The sequence below is a fragment of the Saimiri boliviensis genome, chromosome 14 (assembly GCF_048565385.1).
Source record: "Saimiri boliviensis isolate mSaiBol1 chromosome 14, mSaiBol1.pri, whole genome shotgun sequence".
Taxonomy (NCBI): Eukaryota; Metazoa; Chordata; class Mammalia; order Primates; family Cebidae; genus Saimiri; species Saimiri boliviensis.
In genome coordinates, this window is record NC_133462.1 from 35,175,247 (window position 1) to 35,189,089 (window position 13,843).

The 13,843-nt window shown below is 44.1% G+C and overlaps 1 protein-coding gene and 1 non-coding gene across 4 annotated transcripts in view; both read right to left on the reverse strand.

The window, feature by feature from the left end:
• Positions 1-377: 377 nt before the first annotated feature.
• Positions 378-483, reverse strand: LOC120362846 (U6 spliceosomal RNA). The gene has a single exon (XR_005578647.1). It is a non-coding gene; the product is annotated as a U6 spliceosomal RNA (small nuclear RNA).
• A 5,740-nt stretch (positions 484-6,223) lies between these two features.
• LOC101049558 (uncharacterized) overlaps positions 6,224-13,843 on the reverse strand; it is a 37,599-nt gene continuing 29,979 nt past the window's right edge. For 2 of the 3 annotated variants that reach the window (XM_039466928.2, XM_039466927.2), the window contains exons 2-4: positions 12,463-12,589; positions 12,196-12,256; positions 6,224-10,459 (exon numbers count right to left, since the gene is read on the reverse strand). In XM_039466928.2, the coding sequence (XP_039322862.1) occupies positions 7,849-10,459; positions 12,196-12,256; positions 12,463-12,589 (2,799 nt within the window). In that variant the 3' untranslated portion in view covers positions 6,224-7,848. The remainder of the gene's footprint in view (positions 10,460-12,195; positions 12,257-12,462; positions 12,590-13,843) is intronic. The other variant, XM_074384585.1, reaches the window with a different exon arrangement.

Genomic DNA, 13,843 nt, shown 5'->3' on the forward strand with positions numbered 1-13,843 from the left:
CTTGCACTCATTCTCCATGCCACGTGTGATCAAATTCTTCCGGTACACCAAGGTAAGGCCTTCAGGATGCAGAAAGCCCTCTGTCCTTCCAATAAGGCAGGAGTCTAATTGAGCATGGCTCACTGTAGCTGGGAATTCCTGGGCTCAAGCGATCCTTCTGCCTTGGCCTCCCAAGTAGTGGGGACTACAGGCAAGTGCCACCATGCGCAGCTAACATTTTTGTAGAAGAGGTGGTGTATCATCATGTTGCCCAGGCTGGTCTCACTCATAGCCTCGAGCAATCATCTGGCTTTGGCCTCCCAAAGGGCTGAGAGAAGAGGTGTGAGCCACCATGCCTGGCCTATATTACATTTAAATGTTTTTAGAGAATTTTTTTTTAAATTATGGAACACTTCATGAATTTTCGTGTCATCCTTGTGCAGGGGCATGTTAATCTTTTCTGTATCATTCTAATTTTAGTATATGTGCTGCCGAAGTGATCACTAGAGAAATTTTCTAACAGTAAGTAAATCTGATGCTTGTCTTATTTCTTTTATTTGCATATTTTATAGATTTTCAGGCAGTCTATGATTTTCTAGAGAAATAATGCTTACTTTTTTTTTTTTTTTTTAAAGACGGGGTTTCACCATGTTGGTCAGGCTGGTCTTGAACTCCCAACCTCAGGTGATCCACCCGCCTTGACTTCCAAAGTGCTTGGATTACAGACGTGAGCCACCATGCCTGGCAAATAATGCTTATCTTGTGAGGGAAAATTACTTTAGATTTCTCCTGAGATTTTCTTAATGATCTTCAATGTTCTGGTCTTTCCTTTTTTTTTTTCTAAAATACAGATCCATAAAAAATAGTCCTGAATTATAAAATTATGGTTTTTCTTTTTTGAGATGGGTGTCTCACTCTGTCACCCTGGCTGGAGTGCAGTGGCATGATCACAGCTCACTGCAGCCTCAACCTCCTGGGTTCAGGTGATTTTCCTATCTCAGCCTCTCAAGTAGCTGGGGCTACAGGTGCATGTCACTATCCTGGCTAAAAAGACTGTGGAGATGGAGTTTCACCATTACCCAGGCGGGTCTCAAACTCCTGGGCTCAAGTCATCCACCCACCTCAGCCTCCCAAAGTGCTAGAACTATAGGCATGAGCCACCATGCCCAGCTATGATAACATTATTTTAAAAATTATTAGATTCTGGCCGGGCGCGGTGGCTCAAGCCTGTAATTCCAGCACTTTGGGAGGCCGAGGCAGGTGGATCATGAGGTCAAGAGATCGAGACCATCCTGGTCAACATGGTGAAACCCCGTCTCTACTAAAAATACAAAAAATTAGTTGGGCATGGTGGCGCATGCCTGTAATTCCAGCTACTCAGGAGGTTGAGGCAGAAGAATTGCCTGAACCCAGGAGGCGGAGGTTGCGGTGAGCCGAGACCGCGCCGTTGCACTCCAGCCTGGGTAACAAGGGCGAAAACTCCGTCTCAAAAAAAAAAAAAAAAAAAAAATTATTAGATTCTAAAAGCAAACAAATAAACAAAAAAAGTTATTAGATTCTGTGTTCATGGCTCACTGCAGCCATGGCTGATTTATGACCCCTGTATTCCAAATTGCTGAACAGCACTGATGAGCTAAAAACTGATGCCTTATTCTTTAATAGACTGAAGGAAGTAATATTGTCACGTGATAGTTTGAACATATGTTCCCACCCAATGTCAACTGTAATCCCCAATGTTGAGGTGGGGCCTCATGCAAGTTGTTTGGGTCACGGGGGGACCTATGGCTTGTTTCTCTCATGGCTTACTGCTGTCCTTGTGATAATGAGTTCTAGTGAGCCGCACCTTCCTACCCCACTCTGTCTCGTCTCTGCTTTCACCATGTGAGATGCCTGCTCTCCCTTCACTTTCTGTTGTCATTGACAGCTCCCTGAGGCCTTCACCAGAAGCTGAGCAGATGCTGGTGCCATGCTTCCTGTACAGGTAAAAAAGCCTGCTGCAGAGGAGGAACTCCCACAGACAACCTCTGAAAGAGCAGAGCAGAGGGAAAATGGGTTAAATCTCCCAGAGGCCCCACTGGTTCACTGACTAGTGGAGCTGTGGGAAGGCACTCAGAAGCCTCCAGACTCCAGAATAATAGAGCCACCAGCAGCTTGCAACCTGAGTGTGGAAAAGCCAGAGGGGTGAAGCTACCCAAGGCCTTGGGAGTCCATCCCTTGCACCAGTGTGTGCTGGACATGGCACATGGAGTCAAAGGAGACTATTTGGGAATTTTAAGATTTAATGACTACCCTGCTGGGTTTTGGACTTCGGTGGGGCCTGTAGTTCCTTTTTTTTTTTTTTTTGAGACGGAGTTTTGCTCTTGTTACACAGGCTGGAGTGCAATGGCGTGATCTCCGCTCACTGCAACCTCCGTCTCCTGGGTTCAAGCAATTCTCCTGCCTCAGCCTCCTGAGTAGCTGGGACTACAGGCATGCGCCACCATGCCCAGCTAATTTTTGTATTTTTGTTTGTTCCTTTATTTTTTATTTTTTTGAGATGGAGTTTTGCTCTTGTTACCCAGGCTGGAGTGCAATGGCACGATCTCGTCTCACTGCAGTCTCCGCCTCCTGGGTTCAGGCAATTCTCCTGCCTCAGCCTGAGTAGCTGGGATTACAGGCACGCGCCACCATGCCCAGCTAATTTTTTATATTTTTAGTAGAGATGGGGTTTCACCTTGTTGACCAGGATGGTCTCGATCTCTTGACCTCGTGATCCACCCGCCTTGGCCTCCCAAAGTGCTGAGATTACAGGCTTGAGCCACTGCTCCCGGCCTAATTTTTGTATTTTTAGTAGAGACGGGGTTTCACCATGTTGACCAGGATGGTCTTGATCTCTTGACCTCGTGATCCACCTGTCTCAGCCTCCCAAAGTGCTGGGATTATAGGCGTGAGCCACCACGCTCGGACTGTAGTTCCTTTCTTTTGGCCAATTTCTTCCTTTTGAAATGGCAACATTTACCTAATGCCTGTACCCCCACTGTAACAACAAAGTAAATAACTTGTTTTGATTTTTAAGGTTAATAGGTGAACCAGGCGCGGTGGCTAACACCTATAATCTCAGCAATTTGGGAGGCCGAAGTGGGCAGATAGTCTGAGTTTAGGAGTTCAAGACTAGCCTGGCCAGCAAGATGAAACCCTATGTGTACCAACAACAAAAAATTAGGCTGGGTGCAGTGGCTCATGCCTGTAATCCCAGCACTTTGGGAGGCCAAGGCAGGTGGATCATGAGGTCAGGAGATCAAGATCAGCCTGGTCAACATGGTGAGACTTGTCTCTATTAAAGATACAAAAACTAGCCAGGCACGGTGGCACATGCCTGTAATCCCAGCTACTTGGGAAGCTGAGGCCTGAAGATCACTTGGACCCGGGAGGTGGAGGTTACAGTGAGCTGACATTGCGCCAGGCCTGGGCAAGAGTGAGATTCTGTCTCAAAAAAAAAAAAAAAAAAAAAATAGAATTTTTTTTTTTTTTTTTTTTTTTTTTTTTTGAGACGGAGTTTCGCTCTTGTTACCCAGGCTGGAGTGCAATGGCACGATCTCGGCTCACCGCAACCTCCGCCTCCTGAGTTCAGGCAATTCTCCTGCCTCAGCCTCCTGAGTAGCTGGGATTATAGGCACGCGCCACCATGCCCAGCTAATTTTTTGTATTTTTAGTAGAGACAGGGTTTCACCGTGTTGACCAGGATGGTCTCGATCTCTTGACCTCGTGATCCACCCGCCTCAGCCTCCCAAAGTGCTGGGATTACAGGCTTGAGCCACCGCGCCCAGCCAAAAAATAGAATTTTTAAACAAATACTATATACAACTAATGCTTTTTTTTCCTGAAATCTTTTTTTTTTTTTTTTTTTTGAGACGGAGTTTCGCTCTTGTTACCCAGGCTGGAGTGCAATGGCGCGATCTCGGCTCACTGCAACCTCCGCCTCCTGGGCTCAGGCAATTCTCCTGCCTCAGCCTCCTGAGTAGCTGGGATTACAGGCACGCGCCACCACGCCCAGCTAATTTTTTGTATTTTTAGTAGAGACGGGGTTTCACCATGTTGACCAGGATGGTCTCGATCTCTCGACCTCGTGATCCACCTGCCTCGGCCTCCCAAAGTACTGGGATTACAGGCTTGAGCCACCGCGCCCGGCTTTTTTCCTGAAATCTATGTTTACCTGGGCTCTGTGCAAAATTTTATTATCTTTCCAATTGTAGTGAAAAGGCAATTTACATTAATTTTAAAAGTCTGAAGCTGCAATAAGTGAATTTTTTTTTTTTTAAGACAGGCTCTCACTCTATTCCCCAGGCTAGAGTGCGGCAGCACAGTCACAGCTCACTGCAGCATCAAACACCCAGGCTCAGGGCCTCAGCCTTCTAGATAGCTGGGAACACAGGTATGTGCCACCACATTCAGCTAATTTTTTGTATTTTTTGAGGAAGGAGTTTCGACTGGTCTTTTTTTTTTTTTTGAGATGGAGTTTTCGCTCTTGTTACCCAGGCTGGAGTGCAATGGCGCGATCTCGGCTCACCGCAACCTCTGTCTCCTGGGTTCAGGCAATTCTCCTGCCCCAGCCTTCTGAGTAGCTGGGATTACAGGCACGTGCCACCATGCCCAGCTAATTTTTTGTATTTTTAGTAGAGATGGGGTTTCACCATGTTGACCAGGATGGTCTCGATCTCTCGACCTCATGATCCACCCGCCTCGGCCTCCCAAAGTGCTGGGATCATAGGCGTGAGCCACGGCACCCGGCCCCTACATAAGCTTTCTTATTGTTGGGTGTGTCTTCATTCTGAAGGCTCCCATATAAACATGTTAAATAAATTTGCATAACTTTCCTTCTATTAATCCACCTAAGTTCCTTAATCTAAATTTTTTTTCCTTTTTCAACTTGTTTTATTAAAAAAGTACAAAAATAAAACGTATATCTAAAATAAGCATTTTTGAGATAGTCTCGCACTGTCACCCAGGCTGTAGTGCAGTGGCATGATCTTGGCTCACTGCAATCTCTGCCTCCTGGATTCAAGCAATTGTCTTGCCTCAGCCTCTCAAGCAGCTGGGACTACAGGTATGTGCCTCCATGCCCAGCTAATTTTTTTGTCTTTTTAATAGAGACGGGGTTTCACCATGTTGGCCAGGATGGTCTAGATCTCCTGACCTTGTGATCCACTCGCCTTGGTCTCCCAATGTACTGGGATTACAGGTGTGAGTCACTGTGCCTGGCCAGTGCACCTACCTCTGCCACTGCCGTCTTCCCTGCTCCGAGTCACTTTGTGCAATCTGACAATGACTCCACCCTTTACTGATGTGGATACATTATCTGGTACTGGGTATGTCATCTCCACAAGAAGACAGGGTTTGATCAGGGATTGATGCTGCATCCTGTGGTGCCTGGATACCGACCTTAGGAGTTTTAAATAAGCATTTCTGAAGAGCAGCTTCCTTCGTACCTTAAAGGAAGTGACTAAATTGTTCTATGTCATTGCATAATATAGAAAAGTAACTTTTCCATGTTGCCATTAACTTTACACTGCTGAGATAAACAGACTGTTGACAACTTAGCATCAATAGCACATTATCAGAGAAAGAAAGGCTTATATTTAGATAATTTACACAAATTTATTAGCCTCATGACTCAGTAAAGCAAGTTGAAAAAATATTACATAGCTATATAAGGCATAAATCTATCTATCTATCTATATAGATATATATTTTTTTACTTTTTTTAAAAAATAAAGATGGGGTTTCACCATGATGGCCAGGCTGGTCTTGAACTTCTGAACTTAGGTGATCCACCCACCTTGGCCTCCCAAAGTGCTAGGATTACAGGCGTGAGCCACCACGCTTGGCCAATTTATATGCTTTAAAGAAGGTACTTTCTGGTAAACAACCTCGGCTCACTGCAATCTCCGCCTCCTAGGTTCAAGCAATTCTCTCGCCTCCGGAGTAGCTGGGCATGCACCACCACACCCAGCTAATTTTTTTGTCTTTTTAGTAGAGACAATCAATGACCCCACCCTTCACCGCTGTGGATACATTATCTGGGACTGGGTATGTCATCTCCACATGAAGACAGGTGTGAGCCACTGCACCCAGCAAGAAAACATTTCAAATTATAAACATGGTTTGGTCAGTGACTGATGCTGCATCCTGTGGTGCCTGGACACTGACCTTAGGGAGTTTTAAATAAGCATTTCTGAAGAGCAGCTTCCTTGGAAGATATTTCAAATACATTTTAGGAAATATTTTATTCTTTAGAGAAGTAAGAGAAAAACAGGTCTAGAGTCTAGTCTCCCCTCAACAGAAGGCCAAATATTTTTCCACTGGAGAGACACATGTCATATACCAGACACTTGAGACATTGTTCCTAAGTGACCATGATGGATCAGGACAAAAACAAGGGCATTTTGTAACTATAATTTCTTTTCTTTTTTTTTTTTTTTTTTTTGAGACGGAGTTTTGCTCTTGTTACCCAGGCTGGAGTGCAATGGCGTGATCTCGGCTCACCGCAACCTCCGCCTCCTGGGTTCATGCAATTCTCCTGCCTCAGCCTCCTGAGTAGCTGGGATTACAGGCACGCGCCACCACGCCCAGCTAATGTTTTGTATTTTTTAGTAGAGACGGGGTTTCACCATGTTGACCAGGATGGTCTCGATCTCTCGACCTCGTGATCCACCCGCCTCGGCCTCCCAAAGTGCTGGGATTACAAGCTTGGGCCACCGCGCCCGGCCTTGTAACTATAATTTCTAAATGTGATAGAAGAAAAAATTTTTTTGAAACAAAGTCTTGCTCTGTCACCAGGCTGGAGTGCAGTGGCACAATCTCTGCTCACTGCAACCTCCACCTCCCAGGTTCAAATGATTCTCCTGCCTCAGCCTCCTGAGTAGCTGGGACTAAAGGTATGTGCCACCACACCCAACTAACTTTTGCATTTTTTTTTTTGGTTGTTTCTTTTTGTTTTGTTTTGTTTTTTTGGTTTCAACTTTTGCATTTTTAGTGGAGATGATGTTTCACCATGTTGGCCAGGATGGTCTAAATCTATTGATCTCATGATCCTCCCACCTTGGCCTCCCAAAGTGCTGTGCTGGGATTGCAGGTGTGAGGCATCCTATCAGGCTGATAAAACATTTTTTTTCCGGGTCATTAGGCAAAGCAACATATTTCTTTTTTTTGAGATGGAGTTTCAATCTTGTTGCCCAAGCTGGACTGCAATAGTGCAATCTTGGCTCACTGCAACCTCCGCCTCCTGGATTCAAGCGATTCTTCGGCCTCAGCCTCCAGAGAAGCTGGGATTACAGGCATGTGCTACCACATCTGGCTAATTTTGTATATTTGGTAGCGACAGGTTTCCTCCACGTTGGTCAGGTTGGGTGTGAACTCCCAACGTCAGGTGATCTGCCTGCCTCATTCCCTCAAAGTTCTGGGATTACAGGCATGAACCACTGTGCCTGGTGGGAAAACATATTTCAAATCATAAATATAACTAAAATTTTTCTCTTCTTACTAATGTGACTAACTTATAAATCTTATATGTCACATAGTAATTTATGGCTTTTGGTCATATTTATCACTATGCTGTATTGCACCCTTGGTGAAAACAGGTATGGCACTGGTGGTTTTGGGGAAGAAGGCACTCGAGGTACATGAGATAACTTTTGGTATTGTGAATGAATAATTAGGGTAGAGATAAAAATTTAAGTACATAAGCATGAAAAGTAAAATTTCCATGAGGAAAAAGATGCCTGGCATTTTATCCACATGGTAGAAATGACTCAAAATGTCCAAATAATAACATGGAAACATTATAAACTTGATCTAGTACATGACAGCAACAGGGTATTTTGTTATAACTTCTTAATTAAAAAGAATAACATTTGTTAGTATATAGTAATTATAAACAGTTAATTGTTTATGTTCATTGTCTGTATTCAAAGAATCTTGGCAGATCGGAAGGCTTTCCCATACATTTATACATTTATATGATTTCTCTTGAGAGTATCGAGTGTGAATCCTTCCATGTGTTTGAAGTTGTGAGGCAGATCTGAAAGCTTTCCCACATTGCTTACATTGATAGGGTTTCTCCCCAGTGTGAGTCCTTTCATGATATTGAAAAGAACTGGAAGAAGCGAAACCTTTGCCACATTGCTTGCATTCATATGGTTTCCTTCCACCGTGAGTCTTTTTATGTTTATGGAGGGAACTAGAAGAAATGAAGGCTTTTCCACATTGCGTACACTCATAGGGTTTCTCTCCTGTGTGAGTCCTTTCATGACATCGAAAAGAAGTGGAAGAAATGAAGGCTTTCCCACACTGCTTACATTGATAGGGTTTCTCCCCAGTGTGAGTCCTTTCATGATGTTGAAAAGATCTGGAAGAAGTGAAACTTTTGCCACACTGCTTGCATTCATAGGGTTTCCTTCCAGCATGAGTCTTTTCATGTCTATGAAGGGAACTAGAAGAAACAAAGGCTTTTCCACATTGCGTACACTCATAGGGTTTCTCTCCTGTGTGAGTCCTTTCATGATACTGAAAAGAAGCCGAAGAAATAAAGGCTTTCCCACATTGCTTACATTGATAGGGTTTCTCCCCAGTGTGAGTCCTTTCATGATATTGAAAAGAACTGAAAGAACTGAAAGCTTTGCCACATAGTTTGCATTCATAGGGTTTGCTTCCAGCATGAGTCTTTTCATGTCTATGAAAGGAAGTAGGTAAGCTGAATGCTTTCCCACAATCCTTACATTTATATGGCTTCTCTCCAGTATGAGTCCTTTTGTGTATATACAGGGAAGAAAAAGAAGCAAATGCTTTTCCGCATTCCTTACATTCACAAGGCTTCTCTCCAGTGTGTGTTCTTGCATGTATTTGAAGGAACTTAGCAGATCTGAATGCTTTCCCACAATGCTTACATTCATAAGGCTTCTCTCCTGTGTGCATCCTTTCATGTATTTTAAAATAAGAGAAATCACTGAACGCTTTTCCACATTCCTTACATTCATAGGGTTTCTCTCCAGTGTGTCTCCTTTCATGAATTCGAAGGCTTTTGACAGATCCCAAGGCTTTCCCGCATTGCTTACATTCATAGGGTTTCTCTCCAGTGTGGGTCCTTTCATGTTTTCGAAAGGAACTGGAACAATTGAAGCCTTTACCACATTGCTTACATTCATAGGGTTTCTCTCCAGTGTGTGTCCTTTCATGAATTTGAAGGCTTTTGACAGATCCCAAGGCTTTCCCACATTGCTTACATTCATAGGGTTTCTCTCCAGTGTGAATTCTTTCATGATTTCGAAAGGAACTGGAACAACTGAAGGCTTTACTGCATTGCTTACACTCATAAGGTTTCTCTCCAGTGTGAGTCCTAACATGATATCGAAAGGAAGTAGGATAACTGAAGGCTTTACCACATTGCTTGCATTTATAGGGTTTCTTTCCTGTGTGAGTGTTTTCATGCATTTGAAACGAACTGGCAGAATAAAAGCCTTTCCCACATATCTTACATTTATAAGGTCTTTCTCCAGAGTGCATTCTCATGTGTGTTTGAAAACTTGTAAGATAGGAGAATGCTTTCCCACACTGCTTACATTCATAGGGTTTTTTCCCAGAGTGGGTCCTTTCATGTCTACGAACAGAACTGGAACATGTGAATGCTTTTCCACATTGCTTACATTGATAAGGCTTCTCTCCCGTGTGACTCATTTCATGTCTACGAAAGGATCTGGGATTATGGAATGCTTTATCACATTTGTTACATTCATAGGGCTTCTCCCCAGTGTGAGTTCTTTCATGTATTTGAAAGGAACGAAACCAACTGAAAGATTTGCCACATTGTTTACATTCATATGGCTTCGCCCCAGTGTGGGTTCTTTCATGTGCTTGAAAGGAACTGGAACTAAAGAATGCTTTCCCACATTCCTGACATTCATAAGGCTTTTCTCCAGTGTGAGTTCTTTCATGTATTCGAAGGGTAGCAGAATAACTAAAGGATTTACCACATTGTTTACACTCATATGGTTTCTCTCCAGTGTGGATTCTTTCATGCAAAAGATATAAACTGAGATGACAGAAGGCTTTCCCACAAAACTTACATTTATAAGGTTCATCCCCACTGTGCATTACCATGTGTCTTCGAATGCTTGAATGGGAAATAGAGGTTTCTCCACATTCTTTATAAGCAAAGAGTTTCTCTCCAGTGTGATCCCTTTCTTGTGTTCTAAAGGAAGGGCAATATCTGAAGGTTTTCCTAGGTTGTTGACACTTATATGGCTTCTGTCCAAAGTCACCGCTGATGTTCATACTAAACGATGAGTTACCTATGCCAACTCCTCCACACACAAAGCTTTCACATGATTTTACTTCAGGAGAAGTTTTCTTCTTCTGGAAGTTCAGCCTGTCATCTGGAACCTCGGTAAAAGTTTCTTCACAATGACTGTCTTCTTTAATTTCATTGACTTTCTCTTCTATAAGACTCCTGTAAAATATGAGAAGCACATTATGGTTTGTTTATTTATTTATTTATTTATTTTTGAGACGGAGTTTCGCTCTTGTTACCCAGGCTGGAGTGCAATGGCGCGATCTCAGCTCACCGCAACCTCCGCCTCCTGGGTTCAGGCAATTCTCCTGCCTCAGCCTCCTGAGTAGCTGGGATTACAGGCACGTGCCACCATGCCCAGCTAATTTTTTGTATTTTTAGTAGAGACGGGGTTTCACCATGTTGACCAGGATGGTCTCGATCTCTCGACCTCGTGATCCACCCGCCTCGGCCTCCCAATATGGTTTGTTTATAAGTAATTTTATATTCATCAACAAGTGTTGCACTTGTGTTTTTTTTTTTTTGTTTTTTTTTTTTGAGACGAAGTTTCGCTCTTGCTACCCAGCCTGGAGTGCAATGGCGTGATCTCGGCTCACCGCAACCTCCGCCTCTTGGGTTCAGGCAATTCTCCTGCCTCAGCCTCCTGAGTAGCTGGGATTACAGCCACGCGCCACCATGCACAGCTAATTTTTTGTATTTTTAGTAGAGACGGGGTTTCACCATGTTGACCAGGATGGTCTCGATCTCTTGACCTCGTGATCCAGCCACCTCGGCCTCCCAAAGTGCTGGGATTACAGGCTTCAGCCACCGCGCCCAGCAGCATTTTTTTTTTTTTTTTAAATAAAGATGGGGTTTCACCATGATGGTCAGGCTGGTCTTGAACTCCCAACCTCAGGTGATCCACATGCCTTGGCCTCCGAAGTGCTTGGATTACAGGCATGAGCCACCACGCCCGGCCTTTTTCTTTTCTTTTCTTTTTCCACTTGCATTTTCAACATTGTCCATCAAAGTGTAGGCTTTCTGCCCTGTCAGAATTGTTTGAAGGTGACCGCACAACATGTTCTACAAGGTAACCCAGGCATACCTATTATTTAAAAATATATTCGTATGGGGCATCTTTTTTTTTGAGACGGAGTTTCGCTCTTGTTACCCAGGCTGGAGTGCAATGGCGTGATCTTGGCTCACCGCAACCTCCGCCTCCTGGGTTCAGGCAATTCTCCTGCCTCAGCCTCCTGAGTAGCTGGGATTACAGGCACGTGCCACCCTGCCCAGCTAATTTTTGTATTTTTATTAGAGACGGGGTTTCACCATGTTGACCAGGATGGTCTTGATCTCTTGACCTCGTGATCCACCTGCCTCAGCCTCCCAAAGTGCTGGGATTACAGGTTTGAGCCACCACGCCTGGCGTATGGGGCATCTTAATACTATTCCCGTGAAACTATTTTACAAATACTCTCTGACATTTTTCTTTTGAGTCAGAGTTTCACCCTGTTGCCCATGCTGGAATGCAGTGATATCATCATAGCTCACTGCAGCTTTTAATTCTTGGCTCAAGTGATCCTCCTGCCTTAGCCTCCTGAGCAGCTGGGACTAAAGATGCATACCATGATGCCCAGCTAATTTTTTGCTTTGTTGATATGTGGTCTCTTTATGTTGCCCAAGCTGTTTTTGAACTGCTGGCCTCAAGCTATCCTCCTATCTCCTTTCTCAACGGATTAGGATTACAGGAGTGAACCCTCAGCCTAGGTCACATTGAAATATGTTTTTTGAGAAAATATTCTAAGAATAAATGAATTTGATCCTGGGCCTATTCTTTGTTTTCCTTCTTTTTAACATATTCTCATATTCTAAGATCACATAGAGAGACACTGTTTTATCTTACAAGTGCAAATTACCTTAAGTTTCTCCTAGGGTTTTGGCACTCATCTTCAATGCTCTTGTCTTTCCACTTTCTTCCTAAAATACAGACAAAGAAAAATAATCCTGAAGCAGTATAAAATTGTGAAAAAATTATTAGATTCTATGCTCATGATTTGCTGTGGCCATGCCTCATTTATTCATCTAAGTGTTTCTTGTCTATGTGCCAAATCACTCAACAGCATTGATGAGCTAGAAACATTGGTTTGCTAATGCACTGAGGGAAGTAATATTGTCATTCTTACCTAAAGAAATCAGGTTCCTGAAAGTTTCCAGCATCACTTCCCTGTAGAGATTCTTCTGGGAAATATCCAGCAAAGCCCACTCCTCCTGGGTGAAGTTCACAGCCACATCCTCAAAGGCCACTGGGTCCTGAAACATTCCACATGTGTGGAGGAGGATGGGTGAGTGTGACAGCACTAGGGGCCTAGATTATATTCCCAAGAAGTTCCCATGATGCTGTAACTTCAAACATTCCTTCTCTGCTTTGGTCATCAGATCCCCTTCTCTCTGTCTATACTTATTTTCTTCCATAAAGCAATTTTTTGTTTGTTTGTTTGAGACAGAGTCTCACTCTGTTGCCCAGGCTGGAGTGTACTGGCACGATCTTTGCTCACTACAACTTCTGCCTCCTGGGTTCAAGCAATTCTCATGCCTCAGTATCCTGAGTAGCTGAGACCACAGGCATGTGCCACCACACCTGGCTAATTAAGAAAGCAATTGTGATGCTAGAACTGAACAAGGGATAAAGCAACAGTGGGATAGAAAAATGTGTGTTTTCAGTGAATCCAGGGAGAAAAGTGAGCTGCCTGGGCTGTCCCTAAGGTCTCTTTGGATTGTGGGTCTGTAATACCTGTCATGGTAAAGTCCTATGAACTAATATGCAGAAAAAAGTTAACATAGGCCTTTCAATAGGTGATTAAAGAAACAGTCCTGGCCGGGCGCGGTGGCTCAAGCCTGTAATCCCAGCACTTTGGGAGGCCGAGGAGGGTGGATCACGAGGTCAAGAGTTCGAGACCATCCTGGTCCACATGGTGAAACCCCGTCTCTACTAAAAATACAAAAATTAGCTGGGCATGGTGGCGCGTGCCTGTAATCCCAGCTACTCAGGAGGCTGAGGCAGGAGAATTGCCTGAACCCAGGAGGCGGAGGTTGCGGTGAGCCGAGATCGCGCCATTGCACTCCAGCCTGGGTAACAAGAGCGAAACTCCGTCTCAAAAAAAAAAAAAAAAAAAAAAAAGAAACAGTCCTGAGGCCAGGCGCCGTGGCTCACACCTGTAATCCCAGCACTTTGGGAGGCCAAGGCGGGTGGATCACTTGAGGTCAAGAGATCGAGACCATCCTGGTCAACATGGTGAAACCCCGTCTCTACTAAAAATACAAAAAAAATTAGCTGGTCATGGTGGTGCGTGCCTGTAATCCCAGCTACTCAGGAGGCTGAGGCAGGAGAATTGCCTGAACCCAGGAGGCGGAGGTTGCAGTGAGCCGATATCGCGCCATTGCACTCCAGCCTGGGTAACAAGAGCAAGAGCGAAACTCCGTCTCAAAAAAAATAAAATAAAAGAAGACACAAGAGAGTCTGCTTTTTCTCTTCTCTGTCATACCCCAAGAACTGTCAGAAATAAA